At 39.8% G+C, this 21,716-nt stretch overlaps 2 protein-coding genes across 2 annotated transcripts; one reads left to right on the top strand and one right to left on the bottom strand.

The window, feature by feature from the left end:
• Positions 1 to 592: 592 nt before the first annotated feature.
• On the bottom strand, positions 593 to 5,338 carry nkiras1 (NFKB inhibitor interacting Ras-like 1). The gene is made up of 4 exons (XM_061742103.1): positions 5,237 to 5,338; positions 4,741 to 4,840; positions 3,140 to 3,381; positions 593 to 1,503 (listed from the first exon to the last, which is right to left on the bottom strand). The coding sequence occupies exons 2-4, from the start codon at positions 4,832 to 4,834 to the stop codon at positions 1,261 to 1,263; spliced, it is 579 nt and encodes a 192-aa protein (XP_061598087.1). The 5' UTR covers positions 4,835 to 4,840; positions 5,237 to 5,338; the 3' UTR covers positions 593 to 1,260.
• Positions 5,339 to 13,331: 7,993 nt separating this feature from the next.
• On the top strand, positions 13,332 to 20,489 carry rpl15 (ribosomal protein L15). The gene is made up of 4 exons (XM_061742102.1): positions 13,332 to 13,375; positions 15,825 to 16,006; positions 16,089 to 16,225; positions 20,129 to 20,489. The coding sequence occupies exons 2-4, from the start codon at positions 15,835 to 15,837 to the stop codon at positions 20,432 to 20,434; spliced, it is 615 nt and encodes a 204-aa protein (XP_061598086.1). The 5' UTR covers positions 13,332 to 13,375; positions 15,825 to 15,834; the 3' UTR covers positions 20,435 to 20,489.
• The last annotated feature ends 1,227 nt before the right edge of the window (positions 20,490 to 21,716 follow it).

Raw genomic sequence — 21,716 nt, 5'->3', positions numbered from 1 at the left:
GGTACCAGGACCAGGGGGATGCTGCGTTCAGGTACCAGCAGAGGTTCTTGGACCGGGGGATGATGCGTTCAGGTACCAGCAGAGGTTCTCTGCAGTCACTGCTACATCAGTGCACCAGTTCCACCAGCTGTTCTATCTAGGCTGCTTCTTCACTCCCTCCATGCTGACCTGGTTCTTCAGCTGCCAGTTCCTCCACCCCTTAGCTTTAATCTAGGACTTTGTAAAATGTCATCTTGATTACAGGTAGGTTTTAGTAGGAACGTGGTAAAATAAATCAAAAACAGCTGGACTAGGCTCCAGCAGACCCCTGGGACCCTGCACAGGACCAAACGGCTGGAGAAGATGGATGGATGGATGAAAATAAAACATGAGCCTGGAGATTTCTGGATGTGAGATTTGGATTTTTGGTTTCTGCTTGCAGCCACAGAATGAACCAGTGAACCCCTCTTCTTTTGTTCAGTGCAACATTTTTCTCCCCCCTCTTCCGTTGGGTGGGGGGTGAGGGTTCTGGCCTCAGCATGGATACGGGTTGGAGGTGAAGCCGGTGGCAGCTCCCCCCAGTGAAGGCTGAGGCAGGGACAAACAGCTGAAACAAGTTAAATAAATACAAAACCCACCTCACTAATACGTTGGTAGTACCACACTTTTACCTCGAGTAGAAACTTTTAAGACTACCGTATAAATGTTGTAACCATCATACATGGACAACCAGGAACATGAGTGCAGCACGGTCTGCTACGGGCCGGGATGTCTGAATCTGCACACCTCAATCAGACTGCAGGAAGTACACAGAACCACAACTTCCCGGCGTTGTCTCCAGCTGCTGCAACGCCCACAGTTCCCCACAGCGGTCCCCGACAAAAATAGCAACTCAAACTCAACCCAGCATTTGACATCACCAGGCTCACAGAGGCTTGTGTGAGGACCTGTGTCCGACATAAAACTTGTGTCAAATCAATCCGTGGATGTGATGGTCGACTCTGGGGACCTAAAAAAGCAAGAAGCGATAAGTGTTTTTGTTCGCCTGTAAACTACAAAGATATAATTAGCTTGACATCTGCGTTGAGTCGTTTCTGCTGCTTTTCCAGTCTTTAATGCCGACCTAAACTACGCCGGGTCCTTACTGAACACGCTCATCAACTTGGTATTAGTCAGACATCTCTGTCCTCTCAGTAAACTGAGCTTTTAAACAATGTTAACACTGGGAGTAAACAGATGCGTCGGTCCTGCTGGTGGAGGCAGGGAGGAGGGACGGCCGCCTCACATGTCGTTGGACGAGGTGCCCTTGCTCTTGCGTCCGGGCAGGGGGAAGGCAGACTTGCTCTGAGGTTGCGTGAGGCGGCTGGTCAGCTGCGTGAACGGCTCGATGAGCGAGGTGCGCTCGGCGACGCTCACCTCCCACAGCTTTACCTTCTCCCCTCTCGCCCACTGCTGCGCTGCATCCTGCTCCACCTGCCGGTGCTCCTGCAGGTCCGTTTTATTCCCCAGCACGATGACCGTCACCTGGGGAGACAGCAGCCACAGCTCAGACAAATGCATAATAATAATAATAATAATAATAATAATAATACATTTTATTTATAATGCACTTTACATTTCTGAAAATCTCAAAGTGCAACAGTTTGATAATTAAAAGGAAACAGAAATAATAAAATCAAGAGGAGAGACAAAAGTAGTGATGCACCGATTGTTTGGTAACCGAAATTGTTCGGCCGAAAATGGCAAAAAAACACTTTCGGTGTTCGGTGGAATAAGTGGGGAAAAACCGAACAATTAATAACGGCGTTGTAATATAAGGAAATAGACTGGCCGCTCCGTAATGGTTGCGCACCACATAAATCGTTGGCCAACCAAAAACTAACCACATAAGAATTTAACTAACATTCACCAGCAGGTGGAACCAAAACAACATAAATCATCAATAAAGGTGCGTTTAGATGACGAAATCAAACAGCGAAGAGCGTGGAGTGAAGTGGTGCGGTGCAAACATGTCAGCAGTGTGGAAGTATTTTAGAGTGGCAAAGAATAATACAAGAATGGCTGTTTGCAATGAATGTTCGGCTCAAATATTTAGAGGGGGCACATCTGCAAAGTCTTTCAGCACTACAAGTTTGATTTATCATTTGAAATGATAAAAAACCCTGAGCGCTTTAATGCATTTTTATTGTTTTAAGGCCTATGTTACAATGTTCAGTCAGTTAAGCCTAACGTAAGCTCAAAGATGGCCAAAAAATGTATTTTGCTAATTTTTTTATTTTAATTTATTGTTCTTTGCTGGTATAATGTCTGCTGGAATATTTAAGAAATGCTGGGAAATTAAAAAATTTCAGTTTTTTATGTTCAACAAATGTTTTCTAACTTGTAATTTTGTAAAAGATTTTGTGGCAGGGTGCAGGATTGGGGCGTGGTCTGCAGGGGAGAGAGGGAGTGCGGGGGAGTGGCGCACAGATGTAGCAGGGTGGATGCTACGGGGGCCCGACCGAAGGATGGAGAGGACACAGCGTTTCGTGCAGACCCTTCTTTATTTAATCCAGTTTCACCCAACACGTGCAGAAACACACACAGCTCCTCAGCAGCAGCTTCACAGTCTCCCACCTTATCAAGGCTGGCAGAGTGGAGAGGCTGATGGGACACACCTGTTTCCCATCCACCTGAGTGGCTGCAGCTACTCCACTCTGCCACAGATTTTTTTCTTTTAAAAGCATGCCTAAATCACATTTATTTGATTTATGCAATGGTGAAAAAATTGGCAAAATAAATGAAAAACTGCGAAGGACCATGTTCGGTATTGTTCGGTATTCGGCCAAGTGTTTATTATTTTCGGTTTCGGTTTCGGCCACAAATTTTCATTTCGATGCATCACTAGACAAAAGGGATAAAAAGTCAAGACATGGCAGAAAAGACAATACCGTCTGTCTACTAAACTGGATGATTTTTCATCATTACTTGTAAGCACACAGTACCGCCATCCTGAGGAGAGGGAAATCACTCATATTCATTTCCTTCAATCACTTAACAAAAAGGAATCTGATCTCCAACTGACCTGAGACTATTTATACTGGGTGGATCTTTGTCAAAATAACAGATACCAATGTAAGAGTCTCTGTAGTACAGATTTAACATTCTGAAGCATCCTTACCTCTTTTTTATCTCTAGACTTGTCAATTTCCTTCTTCAAGATGTCCACTTTCTTGAAGGACTCCAAGCTGTCGACACTGTAAACAAGTACGAATCCGTCTGCCACCGTGTAGTAGTGTTTAGGGAGGTCTTGTCCATCACGAAGTCCCTTGGTGTCGTACAGTCTCAGCTGTTCCTTCACGCCTCGGTCAGTTTCCACTGAGGCCACGTACACGTCCTCCTGGGTCTCACTGGACTCGGAGCCTGGAGAGTACAAGCACCACAGATTCTTAGCAAGCTCTGACCTCTGATCAAGTAGAAATGTGAGAATAAACCTGTGCCCTCATAAACTTATGCCATCAAGTAAAAAATGTATTGAACAATCAAGATCAACTGGCAACACGAAAACACTGACTTTGTTATGATGTTGGTCAATGATTCATCTCTGAGCTCTTGATAAGGACCTTATGAGTGTATATATTCCTGTAGATATTTTACCCCAGCGATAAGGTGCTTGAATATTTTGAAAATGACCCTTGAAAGTGCTTGAATTTGACCTTGAAAAATGTGTAGGAACCCTGCTTGGAATAACTAAACTATACAGTCCGATTCCAATTTTGTGAAAGACACAGTTATTATTTCAAGCACTTAAAACTAAAATTCAAGCAATTTCAAGGATGTCAAGCACCTGTAGGAACATATACATTGTATCATGCTGTAAACATCTAGTTATGTTTCATCTTACTGATATTATTTTTCCTTGTAAAACCTAAACTATACAGTCTGATCCCAATTTTGTGAAAGACACTTTCAAGTTCTTTCAAGCACTTAAAACTAAAATTCAAGCACTTTTCAGGGCTTGAAAACACAACATTGAAATTCAAGCACTTTCAAGGATTTCAAGCCCCCGTAGGCAGGGGTGCAGATCCGATGTCAGGATTTGGGGGGGACACCAACGTGATTTTAATTTTAAATTTTTTTCCAATATGCAACTCATACCATGCCATAAATGGGTAAAGGCTCGCCAAAAAATACTGCACAGGGAATCATTTATTGTGCTTACCTTTCTTGTTTGTCCTAAACAGCCAACAGTGTGTGTCACTGCTTACTTAACTGTTATATTTGTAAATCATAATTTTAAGGGTTTTGGGCATGTAGTGTCTACTCATCTCAAATTCTTCTGACCATCTTCCTTTTATCCTATGGGACTACTTTATGCACGATCAACTGATATATGGATGAAATATGGAGCCCTAAACAAGTTGTTTAAACTAACTGATCATGTTTTAACACAGTTGGTGGTAAACAGTTCTAAAAAAAAAAAAAAAAAGGAACCATTGCTTTCATTCTGTACACCTCAGAACGCACAGTGGATGTATTATTTTTTTAGAAATATATTTTTAATAAATATTCTACATATTCAACCTTCAAGTCTGAAAATACATTTATTCAATTTTGAATAATTTAGGGTATTTTTATTGGGGGGGACAATTCATGTTTTTCAGAAATTGGAGGGGGACATGTCCCCCCCGTCCCCCCCGGGATCTGCACCCATGCCCGTAAGAACCCTGCTGTTTGGTATGTACAGTGTAAACAGGTTGTGTTGAGCTGCAGCAGACGCACCGACGCAGTGGCTCCCGTACAGCAGCTGCTCCAGGATGGCCGTCTTCCCCACCGCCGTCTGGCCGCACACCACCACCTTACAGCCCTTACCCATCTCACACTGCAATGCATGGAGACACAAACGTCATCTCGGTCACACCTGGGACATTTTCAACGCGGAATACCAAACATTATAATGGCAAAAAGGAAAAAGAAAAAGAAAAGCGTAAAAATAGTAAAGGCTGATTTATGGTTCCGCGTTACACCGACGCAGAGCCTACGCCGTAGGGTACGCGGCGACGCGCACCGTACGGCGTAGGCTCTGCGTCGATTTAACGCGGAACCATAATTCAGGCCTAACTCTAAATCTAATAGAGGCTGCACCGACAGAGGTTTGTTATTTAGCTGACCGGCTAACATGTTAGCACTTAACAAGTCACCCCGCTTCATCAATAAGCAATAAGCGTACTCCTGAAACACAATTTAAACTACTGGCACGTTAAACAATGTTACTGACTTGAATAAGGTGGACGGCTAGCCGTCTGTTGAAGCCATAGATGCGGTTTCCAGAGCCGGAGCGTCCATCCTGAAGACGGAGACTCGCTCCTCACAGCGCATGCGCAACTCTTCTTCTTCTTCTTCTCTTAGTTTTATTGGCGGTTGGCAAACAGCTTTCGGGTGCATTACCGCCACCCACTGATCTGGAATATGGACTAGGTATCTAACCGATCTCTAAAAATGAATGTATGTCAAACACTACAAACAAAACAAAATAATAAATAAATAAATAAATAAATCAAAACAAACAAAACAAACAAACAAAACAAAACAACCAAATTCACTTAAATCAAATAACCCGGCCTTATATCCTATTCATTAATCTAGTTGATTTTAAAAAATGTATTAGCTTTTTCCAGCACTCATCACCTGAAGATTTCCGTAATATATTTATGATATTGACTTCCCCTAGCTTTCTTATTTCCTGCTTTAACACATCTCTCTCTGTTATATATTTGTTGCAGTCTAATAGAACATGGTCCACTGTTTCCTCCTCTCCACAATGTTCACACTTTCCTGTATTATGTTTTTTAATTAAAAATAGAGATCTATTCAGCCCAGTATGCCCATTCCTCAATCTTGTCATTACTCTTTCCTCGGTCCTGTTCCGCCCGCCTGATCCTGCATTCCCAACTAATGGTTTATTCTTAAAAAGATACCGCCCTTTACTTTCTTTGTTCCACTCATTTTGCCACTTTTTCCTGATTTGTCTCTTTATCACCCCTTTGACTTCTGATTTGCTGATGTTCACATGGAGTTGATGTTCACTCCTCAAAGCCCCTTTGGCTGCTCCATCTGCCCTCTCATTCCCTTCAATCCCGATGTGTGCAGGAACCCACACAAAAATGACGGACAATTGCATATGCTTAAATCTAAATAATTGCATCATTATTTCAAATAATAGGTCTTCTCTGCATGTGGTGTTGCAATACAATAAGCTCTTTAATGCTGCTGCTGAATCTGATAGTATAACCACTCTTTCTGGCCTGCTGTCCTCTACCCACTGCAATGCAATTATTATAGCCATCATTTCGCTTGTAAACACTGATAATTCATCCGATAGTCTCTTCCTGCATACGATGTTCACTTCAGGGATGACTACTGCTGCTGCTGTTCTGCCTGTCTCTGGATCTTTTGAACCATCTGTGTATATATGTAAATGACCATAGTAATTCCTTCTAATGTATGAATTTACACTGTTACTATTTCTCTCTTGTTCTTTTTCCCAGTCCAGGAGGCTCAGATCTACCTCTGCCTGTGGCAGTAGCCAAGGTGGAACAGCCGGCAACACAACAGTTGGCGAAAAACTCAACTCCAGTATTCCCATCTCCCTTGCTCTCCTCTCAACCACCCATCCAAAGCTCTTCATTTGCTTTTTCCCGTGTTCCCAGCATGGCTCAGTTGTACTTATTGTCGGATGATTATTGTGACCTTGCAAATTTGCCCAGTATGTCATCATGAGTTGCTGTCTTCTAAATTCCAGTGGCATCTCCCCCATTTCCACCTGCAATGCAGGTACAGATGTAGTTTTGAAAGCCCCACAACATACCCTCAGTGCTTGAGCCTGAATCCTGTCCAACCTCCCCAACAAAGATTTACATGCCGACCCATATGCAACACACCCATAGTCCAGTACTGATCTTATTAAACCTGTATATATAGCTTTCAAAGAAGACCTGTCAGCTCCCCACTCTGTACCCATTAAACACCTCATGACATTTATAACCTTTTTACATTTCTCACCAATTTTATCAATATGTACTTTCCAGGTGAGCCTTGAATCAAACCATATTCCCAGTAATTTGAATGATTCCACCCTTTTCAGCTCCTTGCCATACAGATATAGTTTGACTTCTGATCCAATTTTCTTCCTTGTAAAGAAAAGGGTGTTTGTTTTCTCTACGGAAAATTTAAATCCCCATTTCAATGACCACTGCTCCACTCTTTTAATTGTTTCCTGTAACTGTTTGACTACATATTTCACATTTCTTCCTGTATTCCATATTGCTCCATCATCAGCAAACAGAGATTTCCCTATAGTTTGTCCAATATCTTCATATACATCATCAATCATTATTGAAAATAACAAGGGACTTATTATGCTTCCTTGCGGTGTTCCGTTATCCACACCATACCTTGCTGAAAATGTTTTCCCCACCCTCACCTCTATAGAACGTTCATACAAAAATTCCTTCACCCATCTGAACATTTTACCTGTTATACCTAAACTTTTCATTTTAATCAATAAACCTTCTTTCCACAATAAATCATATGCTTTTTCTACATCAAAAAATACTGCTACCACCACCTCCTTATTGACTTGTGCCTTCCTCACCTCTGTTTCTAGACATAGTATTGGATCCATTGTTCCCCTTCCTTTTCTAAACCCACTTTGATGTTGTGATCTAAGATTTCTTATTTCCAAATAATATGTTAGCCTTTCAGTGATCATACGCTCCATGACTTTACACATATGAGACGTCAATGCGATTGGTCTATAGTTGCTTGGATTAGTAGGATCTTTTCCTGGTTTCCTGATTGGTACTATGACTGCATGTTTCCAACTTTGTGGTAATTTCCCTTCCTGCCAAATTTTGTTGTAAAAGTGTAATATGACCTCTAATGAATTATCAGACAGATGTCTCAACATGATATAGCATATCTGATCTTTTCCCGGAGCAGTTAGTCCTGCTTTACCTAGCGCCCTTTTCATTTCTTCTAATGTGAAGGGGGTGTTAATTACATCATCCTTCTCTTCCTCTCTTTCCAGCAACTCTTTATTTCTTTCACTTGTTTCCTGTCTTCCTTTTCTCCCCTCTTCAGACATATTTCCAGAGCTATGTACCTCAACCAAAGCCTTTCCTAACATATCTGCTTTTTCTTGATCTTCAATAGCCAGGACCCCAGCATGCGCAACTCATTTCCAGCTCAGCCAAAAATAGATACATAAATAAATAGTGGCAATATCTATTTTAATATATTTGTATGAAAACATGAACTAAATGATTAATTATTAAATAGAAATTAACTTAATGTAAATGCATATAAAATATGATATATATATATATAATGTTGATATATATATATATATATATATATATATATATATCAACATTATATATATATATATTAAACTCTAAATGATTGACTGAGTGATAGCACTTTTATTTCAATGGAATTATTAGAATAGAATAAAACTGTATTACTGTAATCCCACAGAGGAGAAATTTGCTTGTGCAGCAGCAAACATACACACTCTCAACAATTTTACAAAAGGTATATAAAAAAGTATATAATATAATATAAAGTATATAAGAAAAAAAAGAAAAATAACCAATAAATAGCTAAATAATTAAAAAAAAAAGAGCAATATAAATGAGCAATGTACAAAAGAAGTACTAAACAGAAATACTAAACTTGAAAAAAAACGAATAATATATACATGTGCAAAAATACCAGTGAGGTATTTAGAGGCAGAAGATTATTATTATTATTATTATTATTATTATTATTATTATTATTATCAGAAAAACAGTTTATTGCACTCATCATGTTGGTGTCCCCCTGCAGCATAGCTAGCGTATCTAGTATGAAGCTCTGCTTAAGACCAGCTGCTCTAGTCTGGTCCTGCAGCTATGACTACTGACTCTAACACACTAGAGTTTACACTAACTAGAGGTTTACTGATACTAACTAGAGGTTTACTAACACTAACTAGAGGTTTACTAACACTAACTAGAGGTTTACTAAACACTAACTAGAGGTTTACTAACACTAACTTTAGGCTTTACAAAACAGAAAGGTTTTCAGTTTGGTTTTAAAGGTGGAGGTGGTGTCAGCCTCCTTAACCCAGATTGGAAGTTGGTTCCATAGTAATGGTGCCTGATAGCAGAACGCCCGCCCAAATCTACATTTGGATACTCTAGGAACTACTAGTAAACCTGCACTCTGAGAACGGAGAGCTCTGTTAGGAACATAAGGTACTATCAGATCCAGCAAATAATGCAGAGTTTGTTTTATTAGGACTTTATATGCAAGTACAAGAATAATACATTGGGACATAATAGTACAGGAGTAGATTTTGTGACTACAGATGTGAGGGTAATAGGTCTGTAGTCATTGAGGCTTAGCCAGTCAACCAATCATATGGCAGCAAATCAATTTATCTAGGCATGTGGACCCTAGACTTGTTGAGGTTCCAGCCCAGCATCAAAATGGGTTGAAAGGGAATTTGTGACTTTGAATGTGAGGTTGTGGCTGGTGCCAGATGGCTGGTCTACTGGTCTACAGTATGTATCTCAGAAGCTGCTGATCTACTAGGATTATCACACACAACCACATCTTGGGTTTACTGAGGATGGTCCAAACTGAAAATATTCAGTAGCCTGCAGTTGTCTGAATGAAATAGTTGTGTTGAGATCAGAGATCAGAGAGAATGGGGACTGATTTGAGATGACATGCCAGAGTAACTAAACAAACCACTCAGGCAAACCAAGGTACACAACACTAAATATGTAGAACCTGGAGGAGATGATATATGTGCTGCTGGGTCTGTGGCTTGTGCTTTATATCAAGTTAGAAAATGAGAGTGAGAGAAGCTTCAAGCGGCTACGCTTTTTTTTTTTTTGTTTGTTTGTCTCTGCGCTGCTGAAAAGTCAGCTGGAGCCGTGAGCAGCTATGAAGTGACAGAGCTCCTGGTAGATCTGGTCGTTCCTTATCGCCCGTCTAGATCTCTTTTTAATTCTCTCCTCAGCCACCAGGTTTATGAACATCTGCACCTCAGAGTTGGATCATGAAACAGACTTTTGTGCAGCCATTGTCTGTCGAATAAAATGAACAAGAAGCCGTCAGAGTCGCTCTTTCTCTGATTTCCTCCTCCTGACCTAGACGTCTGACTCCAACCCCCCGACCAATCGGTGGCTTGTAGTGAGATGATGTCAGATGCAGCCGACTCAGCCGCTTAGAACCTCGGCAGAATAGTTACAGAAAAAGTATCTACTCAGCACGTTAGACCCCTAGTTGAAATGCGCAAAACCGGGGCGAGTCGAGTCGAGTCGGGCTGAGTAGGTTCTAGTGGAAAAGCGCCATTAGATTCATCATTTAACCTAGTATGCATGTGTTTGGACTGTGGGAGACATTTGCTGACGACACCACCGTGGTTGTACTGATGTCAGGACAGAGGAGCGTTGGCTGTCCTCTCCCCTCCCTGATGGACATCTACTCCCCCCGGGGCATCAGCAGAGCTCACAGCTCACATCCCAGTTATCAGCTGGTTGAGCTGTGGCCGTCTGGCAGGAGCTACAGAAACTTCAAAACAAGGACTGAGAAAAAGTTTCTTTCCAAGAGCAACATCCTGAACAAATACAAGACAAAGGATGTACAGTTACCATACACTTTGAAATACTTTATAATTTTTATTCTTATATCATTATTTTGCATATCTGGACTTTTTTTTCCCTTACTTGTTTTTACTTTAATTGTTTTGCACTGAGTACAGAAGCTCTAGATTATAGTTGTACATTGTATAATGACAATAAAAGGCATTCAATTCAGTTCAGTTAAATTAAATTAAATTCAATCGGAACAAAGTCAAAACGCTTATATATGTATGGTCCATAAACTGCACGCTAATAGTAGTAAGTCTTCTTTTCAACCAGTGCTTTCAACCTCAGAGTGTTTATTTCATGACTAAACACCCCTTTTCTGTTCGGTCAGTATGATTACACTGTATTATTAATTAAATCATTTTAAAGTGGTGCGTTATGCTCTAAATCAGGGGCTTGCAACATAAGGCTCTGGAGCCGCATGCGGCTCTTCAACCTCATTGTAGCTACTCCTTTTGGCCTTGAAAAAAACCCTGAACATAAATAAATGATATTTCTGAATTCATTTTTATTCATATTATTCGTTTATTTTGTTGGGCAGTTATCTTCGAGTTTGAGTTGATGCCATCTCATTTTAAAATAACTATTTTTAAAATCTCTATATTTCTATATTTATTTTTAAAGCTGCTAAGCTGCAGCTAAATGTTTTAATTATATTAAAGTGTGGTAGTTTTTATTTAAATTTTACACAAATAGAATAGAATAGAATACTTTATTGTCATTATACATGGGTACAGTGAGATTAAAAGCAGCATCACCTCTCCAGTGCAAGACAGTGCAAACAGATAAGAAATATAAGAAATATAAATAATATAAAAAGGTTAAGGTGCATTTTGAATAGTGAAATCAAGACCTGAGATCCTATCTTCAGATAATAACATATAACTACACATGTGGTGGAAAATTGCACAGATAGGCCGGGAAAAAGTATTGCACGGTAAAAAACAGTAATGAAGTCATTCACATATTGTTCAGGGCGATTATGGCTTTGGGGAAAAAGCTGTTTTTCAAATATAGACTGAAATAGGCCTACAGTTCACAATTTAATTTATTTCAAAGTACGCCTACAAATGCACACTGCACTTCTGTTGTTATATTTAGTAGTTGTGTTATATTTAGTGGTTGTAATGTAGTGGTTGTAACAGCTAAAATATATAAAGAATTAAAACGTTTAAAATCTCTATTTTTTGCAGCTCCCGACAATTTTTGTGAGGGCAAATTGGCTCTTTTGATAATTAAGCTTGCAGACCCCTGCTCTAAATTGTGTCAAAAGGTCTGTTTATGGTTCCGTACACTGAAAAAAATAAATCTAAGCGCATGTAAATATAACATATTTAAATCTTTGATGTTAACAATTAAAAATGAAGTTTGTTGCTTTACATGAATACATCTAGTTTTGAACTTAATCTGCATTTGTTCAAAAAACAAGACATTGTGCATTTTGTCTTTAACAAGCAGTATTTATGTAATCCCAGGCAATCTTTTCATTTACACACAAACAACAAGCAATGATCTTGTTGTATTTACTTTTCCTTTTAACAATTTGAATCTATTGGGCAGATTGACCAACGTTTAGATGAAACATGCTTTATTTGTTTAAGTAGAACACCACAGTAAAAAATATCTTGCTTGATCTACTTAAAAAAAATTAAAGCGACTTTTTCGCATGAGATTTTTATGTAGATCAAGAAAGACTAGTCTTTGTATAAACTACTTAATTTTTAGTATGTACAAAATTCATTTGCAAGTAAAGTCAACTTAATTTTGGTAAATAAAGTCAACTTGATTTTGATAAATAAAGTAAACTTAACACATTTAAGTTGACTGTATGTGCAAAATGTATTATTCACATACATAAAATTAAGTAGTTTATATAAAGACTAGTCTTTCTTGATTTACATAATAATCTCTTGCAAAAAGTTGAATTATTTTTTTAAGTAGATCAAGCACAATATATATATATATATATATTTTTATAATAAACACAAAATTCCTTTGAGGAAACATTTGTTTGCATCTGAAACATAAGTTCACAACACACAAGCGAATATGTATACCTATACATTTTTTTTCTAAGATAATCTTCTAAGATTAAATAAAAAAATAAAAAATAAAATAATCACTAAATAAAATAATCACAGGGGTTGACATTTCAACAAAGGTGTTTAAGCGTAGCAAGATTGTAACTGAAAGAGCAAGAGACTTTGACATGGTTTCACATAAATCATTCATAGACTGATTTTCTTTTGATAGTACCTTTATGGATGTTATATCATTTTTTATTTCCTTTTTAAAACAGACTATGGAGGGTTTGCTGTTTTTCCATTTATTTTTATGTATATGATATTTAGCCAAAATGAGAATTATGTTCACCATCTTGGATACCTTCTTTGGCAGACCATCCATATAAATTATGACCTGAAGCTTGCTAAACAAACAGTTGTTGATCCCAATATTTAACCACCGATAAACATCTTGCCAAAAAAGCTTTGTGACCAAACAAGAAAAGAATAAGTGTTAAATTGTTTCGTGTTCTGTTTTACAAAATACACAAGGATCTACATCAAAATTGAACCTTCTCAAGCACAATATTTGTATCAGTGTAGGACAAAACTTTCGAGAAGACTCCATTTCCCATCAGCCCCCGCGGACCGGTGTTTCCTTAAAGCATGCTGGGTAATAGACCTCCCTCTTTCCGGCTGGTACGCCATCATGTAAGCGAGATTTTCATACTTCTGAATTGAAGAGAATCCATAAAAATCCTCGTTTTATATTCATCCGTCTGTACATTTGGTTCAGGATGTAACTAAAAGCCTCACCGATGAGCTACTTTGCTGAGTTATTTCTTGTAAAGATGTTGAATCCATAGATTAGAGTGGTATTGTGTCGGTGCGGAGCCGCTGGCTGTGGATGCAGCTGCTGCGGCGGCGCTTTAACGCGCTTTAGCCGGTTCTAGGGACATAATGGTCAAACCAAGAACCTTTAATCCTCGGTTAATTTCTCACCATGCACTCGGGTGTCTATTCCAGTGATTATTTGAGTGGTTTCAGTGTTGTGGTGAGGCAGGGAGATGGGAGCTAGGCGGCTAATGGCAGCATGTGAGCCTGGCCGGATCTTTCATCAATATTAACAGTAAAACACATCTGGACTCTGGATTTAACTGTGTTTGTCCCTCCAGAGTGGATGCCTGTCTATGTCTATTCTGTTCAGGCTTCTGAGGAAATAACTGAGCTGAAGAGATTGACTGAATGTGTAGTTGTAGTTTACTGTAACAGCAGTTTGGGATCAGTGTATAGTTTAGTTATTACAAGGAGAAATACAATCGGTAAGATCAAACACAACTAATGTTTACAGCACAATACAATGTACATAATTCAGGGTTCCTACGGGTGCTTGAAATCCTTGAAATTGCTTGAATTTCAATGTTTTCAAGGCCTGAAAAGTGCTTGAATTTTAGTTTTGAGTGCTTGAAATTACAACTCTTTCACAAAATTGGGATCAAGACTGTATAGTTTAGTTATTACAAGGAGAAATACAATCAGTAAGATAAAACACAACTAGATGTTCACAGCACAATACAATATACATAATTCAGGGTTCCTACGGGTGCTTGAAATCCTTGAAAGTGCTTGAATTGCAATGTTGTGTTCAAGGCCTGAAAAGTACTTGAATTTTAGTTTTAAGTGCTTGAAATTATAACTCACAAAATTGGGATCAAGACTGTATAGTTTAGTACGGTGGCCGAGACCCACCATTGCTGAAAATAAAAGTAACGCTGCAAATAAAAGAAACGCTGCAAACAAAAAAGCCACAACGGAAGTGAATTACTGGGGACTATTTTTGCCGATGCACCGGTGTTTCACATTAAAAATTACACTAGTGACGTTGAACACTAACCTTTTCACTTATTTTCTCGTTCGTTCTTCTTATTCCTCGCTCTTCTTATTTCTTCCTTTTCACTTACGTCTTCTTCTCCTCTCACATAAAAACACCGGTGCATCAGCAAAAATAATCCCCGGTAATTCACTTCCGTTGTGCCTTTTTTATTTGCGTTTTTTTTAAATTTGCGTTTCTTTATATTTCCAAAGCGTTTCTTTTATTTGCAGCAGCGTTTTATTTTTATTTGCAGCGTTTCTTTCATTTTCAGCAATGGTGGGTCTCGGCCACCGTAGTTTAGGTATTATAAGGAGAAATAAAATCAGTAAGACGAAACATAACTACATGTTTACAGCACGATACAATGTACATAATTGTGCTAAAAAGCGGGGGAGAAATAATTGAGTGTATATATTCCTGTAGATATTTTACCCCAGTGATACGGTGCTTGAAGATTTTGAAAATCACCCTTGAAAGTGCTTGAATTTGACCTTAAAATGTGTAGGAACCCTGTTCTCGGGAACAATATTAACAGGAATCCACATCTGGACCCTGGATTTGATTGCGTTTTTCCCTCCAAAGTGGATGCCTGTCTATTCTCTTCAGGCTTTTGAGGAAATAACGTTTGTTGGAGCTGAAGAGATTGACTGAGTGTAGTTGTAGTTTACAAACGACTGTAACAGAGCGGTCAAACCTCCAGACCAAAGTAATGTGTGTTCGCTTTATTCAAGGCTGAACTGTGTTGATGTGTCGACGTCTTGGCAGCATTATGGATTTAATGGAGGAGGATCATCTTCCTGAGATGTTAGGATTTTATGAAATTGTTAAAATGTTTGAAGGGTTTTTCTATAAGATTCTGCACTGGTGGTTTTTCTCTATTTGCAGGTTCAACTCTTGTTTTATGACTAGGCTGTTAAATAGTGTTTCTTTAGGTGAAGAAAATGAAGAGAAACTTAGGTTTTAACACTGATGGGTCTCATTCATTATCTGGGTTGACATCTTAAGTAGGAAACAATAAACAGGGACATAAGGCTGAAGATGATATGTTTGGCAGATGGGGTTCACGTACAAAACACCACTTTTAGTATAAATAGGACTGGATCCATGACCATGGTGTGCATTTCTCTTACCTCTGGTTTGAGAAGTGTACCTCCGGCTGGAAAACATTGTGCATGATATAATAAAGCTTGTAATAACTTTGATTCTGTTAACTGGTTTTCTTATGGTGCACCAGATAAACGAAGACGAGGATCTTTCAGCTGTAATAACAGATGTTTTCTTGTACAGATAAGTCAACATGGGAGCATACAGGTATATGCAGGAGTTATGGCGCAAGAAGCAGTCTGATGTGATGCGCTTCTTGCTGCGGGTCCGCTGCTGGCAGTACCGGCAGCTGTCCAACCTGCACCGGGCCCCCAGACCCACCCGGCCCGACAAGGCTCGCAGGCTGGGCTACAAGGCCAAGCAGGGTGAGTGTCTGCCCCGTCCTCTGATCCCGTCCTCTGTGCTGTTCCTTGTACTCACGTGTTCTTTGTCTTCTGATGAAAACAGGCTACGTTGTGTACCGTATCCGTGTGCGCCGTGGAGGACGTAAACGCCCCGTTCCCAAGGGTGCCACCTACGGCAAGCCAGTGCACCATGGTGTTAACCAGCTCAAATTCGCCCGCAGTCTGCAGTCCGTTGCTGAGGTACGTCAGTCTTTACCTTCAGCCACTGAATGTAATGTATGGCTGCTAGATGGCACTACTTGATTTGTACGACAATCGGGTGGATTGTGTGGCTTTATTGGTAAAATATTAAACATCAGTCGTTGGTTGTTAATATGAGGAATAAAGGTTGGATAGTAGTGATGCACCGAAATGAAAATTTGTGACCGAAAATAATAACTTGGCCGAATACCGAACATGGTTCTTCAGCAGTTTTTCATTTATTTTGCCAATTTTTTCACCATTGCATAAATCAAATTTGATTTAGGCATGCTTTTCAAAGAAAAAAATCTTTTACAAAATTACAAGGTAGAAAATATTTATTGAACATAAAAAAATTTAATTTCCCAGCATTATGTTGTTTTGGTTCCACCTCCTGGTGAATGTTAGGTAAAATTCTTATGGGGTTAGTTTTTGGTTGGCCAACGATTTATGTAGTGCGCAACGGGACGGAGCGGCCAGTCTCTTTCCTTATTTTACAACGCCGTTATTAATTGTTCGTTTTTTTTCCCACTTATTCCACCGAACACTGAAAGTGTTTTTTTTGCCATTTTCGGCCGAACAATTTCGGTTACCGAACAATCGGTGCATCGCTATTGGAGAGAGTTGCAGAGAAGAAAAGTTGAGTAATTTACTGTAATCAGACCCCTGATGCACAGGTATCCCGTAAAGAAGTGGGAAGCCTAGTAGTTACAGAGGTGGGCTTGGGTCTGGAGGACCCAGGTTCAAGGCCCCGGGATAATACCACTTTGGGCCCCTGAGCAAGACCCTTCATCCTAATTGCTCCCCGGGAGCCAGAATAATAGCAGCCCACTGCTCCTAGTGTAACTAGTGATGGGTTAAAAGCAGAGGACAAATTTCGGTGTATTTCCATGTATACTGACAAATAAAGAGATCATTATAAAGAAAAACTTCCCTGGTAGATAATTGGGTTTTTTCCCTGGAAATGAACTTACAGCCGTGTATGCTTGTGGCAGAGCACCGTCCAATCAAGCAGGTCTGTCATCTTGTTACAAATCATCCATTGGCCCCTTTCTCATTTTTACAGCACTTATTCTTTATTGTGAAAAGTGCTGCATTTGTCCTCTGGTATATTTCACTATCAACACGTAACGCTGCTAGCAGCAGATGTAGTGAGGGTCTTCTCATTCCTCAGTCGTGTCAGTAGACGTGTCCTGTGGTTCTGGAATAGGTGGGGAGTCTTAAAATGATCTGTCTGCATTAAGCAACACATCATAGGTGATTATAGTATCTACTCAAAGTGCAGGGAGGTTGGGAGTGATCATCCAAAATCCAGATCCATGTTTGAAAAGCAAACATGGATCAATCAAAGGAAATGTACTTTAAATAGCTGTGTGGTCATAAACTGAGCTTTTCACGAGGTTACAACCAATCTCCCTGGTGGCTTTGTGCTCATCAGGGACAGTTCCAATCATAAGAGGTTGAGGGAGCAGGAGATAATTTTCACACATGGATTGTCCTCCACGGAGTCCAGAACTTAAACCGTACACAATATGTAGAAGACCTCACTGTGCTGCCTGACTGTCCAATACAAGATATGAAAGAAAATATTGACATTACTGGTTTTTATCAAACCAATGCAACCCATTTTTTTGTCAAACAATACTTTAATTGGAGCAGGCATGAGCTGAGGTGGAAACGCTCCAATTGATTGATGCTGTTAATGGACCCACAGGAGTCTGTTTATCTGAGTTAACTGGGTGCTGAAAGAGCAGGGGTGTTTCAGTGTGACTGAAGGAGCTGCTCCGTGCACCCACGGGCTCCTGCAGTGGCTGATGTGGATCTTCCTCCACCACCACAGATATGAAAATGTTATTCGTGTAAATGGCTCTGATAAGGTAGAGCACCATTTCTAAAGACTAATCAGGCCCGTCCTGCAAAAACCAAAAATATTGCGTTTGTGTGACATGATGGGAACGTGAAGGTCTTCTGTGCTTATTTTGTGGGTTACATAAGCGGGGCATTTGAGATGGTACCTGATCAGTGATGTTGAAGACGACTGAGCAGGTCAACAGTGGGAAGAGTTCAGACTTAGACGCGTGAAACTGTGGACCATGGTGCTACTTTTTTTCCCAAATTCTGTTTATTGATTTTCCCCACAAGGTCCTCAGCAAAAGTGCTCGACAGAAAATACGTGAATACATAAAAGAAATAGTAATAATAATCAAAAGTAAAGAAAATAAAAGGACTTAACTCAAGGGGGAAAAAATAATACATTTCCTGTATAAGAACAGCAAAGTCACAAGAAAAGGGGCATTGAAAAAATAAACAGCAAATAACTGTCATCTAATCTTTGCTCATGAGAATCATTGGGCAGATTGTCCATAAAATGTAAAAAGGGTGACCACATGTCATTAAATTCTTCAACTTTACCTCTTAGAATGTATGTTATTTTTTCTAACACTTGGTGTGAAGACATCTCTTTTAACCACTGAGTGGAATTAGGACTCTGAACATTCTTCAACTTCAAGGCTATTACTCTTTTGACTTGTAAAAAGCAAATCTACTAGCTTTCTTTGCAAAGTCTTCAGGGTATATATGTAATAATCAGGGCTGCACATAATTGGGCCGCCAGAGCGCATGCGCCGTCAAAATCCACAGTGCGCTGCCAATCTTGTGCTGCGAAGCGCTTTTGCGTACCAACAGCTGGGGCTCATATTATTGGTTGTGGCCAGACCAGAATACTAATATTAAAAAATCTATTGGGAGAGCTTTTCCCCAGAACTGCCACTCAAAGTTGGTACTGGGCTGGCCAATCACAGCGCGTCCGTTGCTGCGGTGGGTTGCGCAGGGAGAGAGGTAAGGATCAGTTTTACTGAACAAACCTAGACCCCGACAAGTCTCGTCAAAATGTCCAAGAAGCAAGCGCCATTAAGTAATTATTTTGGCGTTCCACCACCACCAACTACAAAGAGACGCCAAACTGGACCACTACCCCCGAATCAAACAGAAAACGTGTGTTCCGCCGAGAAGTGGCTGCATGATGTTACGCGGCGACGCGCACCGTACGTTCGCGCTCCCGCGTATCCTACCCCTTAAGCTCTGCGTTGGTGCAACGCGGAACCATAAATCAGCCAGTGTCCGTCACTGCGTGCAGCAGTTACCTGCAAGACGCTGCTCTGATTATGGCTCACAGTTTATGAAAACCCCAAATAAAAAATAAATTAGAGAATATTTTATGAAATCAATAAACAATTCCATCATCAAAATTATAACAAATAAAGGTTTAACATATCTTGCTTTGCATGTAATAAGACTAGGTAATATATTAGTTTTACCTTTTAAGTTGAATTATTGAAATAGATTAACTTTTACACCATATTCTAGTTGAATTATTGAAATAAATTAACTTTTACACCATATTCTAGTTGAATTATTGAAATAAATTAACTTTGTAAAGGACCGTATTGAGCCATTCATCTTTATAAGTGAATAAATATTGTTTTGCCTATAACTTATTCCTGCATCCCTCTTTTATCGATCCGGCGAGACGGGTCACCGCGTTTTTGGAGGCCCAAGTCACATATCCAGGGGCTCCTCTGAGCACCAGACCAAAATAATTATGTGCAGCCCTGGTAATAATCATCTAGGTTCAACAGGAATTGTACATTCTGTTCATCTTGGAATCAGGCAAAGGGTATTTCCAAAATTCCTGGAGTTTCTTACATTCCCATATAGAATGAATTAAAGTGCCTCTTTCTATGTTACACTTAGGGCTATTGTCTGGAATGTTGGGATTAAAATGATTTAGCTTAACAGGAATAATATAGGTTCTAAGGGCCATTTGTATTGTGGTAATCTGCCTCTTGTGTTAAATGGTGCTACGTTTGATTCTGACCTCCCGCCCTTTTGTTTTTCCTCCAGGAGCGCGCTGGGCGTCACTGTGGAGCCCTGCGAGTGCTGAACTCCTACTGGGTGGGTGAAGACTCCACCTACAAGTTCTTTGAGGTGATTCTGGTCGATCCCTTCCACAAGGCTGTCAGACGCAACCCAGACACCCAATGGATCACGAAGGCTGTGCACAAGCACAGGGAGATGCGCGGGCTGACGTCTGCAGGGAAGAAGAGCCGCGGCCTGGGCAAGGGCCACAAGTTCCACCTGACCATCGGAGGCTCCCGCCGCGCCGCCTGGAAGAGGCGCAACACCCTGCAGCTGCACCGTTACCGCTAGGCCTCGCCACACATGTCTGTACATTTAAAAAAATAAACAGCCCTTTTTATGGTGACTGGTGCATTTTATTTTTTGTTTCATAAAAGCAGCAAGGTTCTAGACTTGTGCTCAGTCCTCCAGCTTGGTTGAGTCCTGCTGACCACGGAGAAAAAGGAAAACCAAGTCAGTTGTTTAGCTGTTCTCTTGTCAGGAAGAAATGACAGCTGCTGCTGTGTTAATATTTCCTTCTTTATTCAGGAAGAGTAATTTATGGACTCTGCTTTGAAAAAGGAATCCCTGTAATTTACTTTTTAAAGCTACACCTCCACAAATAGATATTCAGATAAGCCTGCACTTGGGTTCTTGCAGACGAGTATGAGCTTTCAGCTGAGACGATGGAGATGATTATTAAACTACTTGGAATAATTCAACACTTAGGAAAGCCTGTTCCAATTCACACACCTACGTTTAAAACTCTTGAACAAAATTAAAACCTTTTTAGAGCAGGGGTAGGGAACCCTGGTCCTAGAGAGCCACAGTCCTGCATGTTTTAATTGTTGCCTTGAATCAACACCTGATTCTAATTAAAGGTCTTCATCATTCAGGTCTTCAAAAGTCTGTTAATGAAAGTCATTTGTGTCATGGTGTATCAGATTTAACTGAACAAGTTCTGTTGACAGAGACTAGATTCAATTCAATTTTATTTATATAGCGTCTATTCTATTACAACAGAAGTTGTCTCTAGGATCTTTCCAGACACCCAGAACATGACCCCCGAGCAATTATTACATAAACACAGAGGTGTCAAATGTATTCACATTCATTACTCAGAAGTATAGATACTAAAGTTTTAAAATACTCCTGTTGAAGTATCAACTCAAGTTTTTTACTCAAGTAAAAGTATAAAAGTACTGGTTCTTAAAACTACTTAAAGTATAAAAGTAAAAGTAATGTAAGGGGGAAAAAGCCATTAAGGACAAAAGCCATTGAAAATGAATGCATCTTAGTATAATGCACATATATTAAAGAACCATATATGTGTACTATTGAGCATTAACATGTGTTTCAGAGAGCAGGAGATATGATGACTAGTTGCCTATAAGTATTGTAATGGTGCAAAAAGTCAAACTTCAGAGGCATGTTATCATTTATACTAACCTTTATTGGAATGTACATCCAAGTTTAGTTGCAGGAATCTGAGGGAACGGATGTAAGAACAAAACTGGACAAGAACATCTGAAACAACCACAACCAAATTCACTCTATCCGGATGGAGCAATTTAACTGGATAGTTTTTTTTTTA

Source organism: Cololabis saira, chromosome 15 (assembly GCF_033807715.1).
Source record: "Cololabis saira isolate AMF1-May2022 chromosome 15, fColSai1.1, whole genome shotgun sequence".
NCBI lineage: Eukaryota > Metazoa > Chordata > Actinopteri > Beloniformes > Belonidae > Cololabis > Cololabis saira.
Note: the sequence above shows the minus strand (reverse complement) of the source record. Positions and strands in the feature narration are given on the sequence as shown.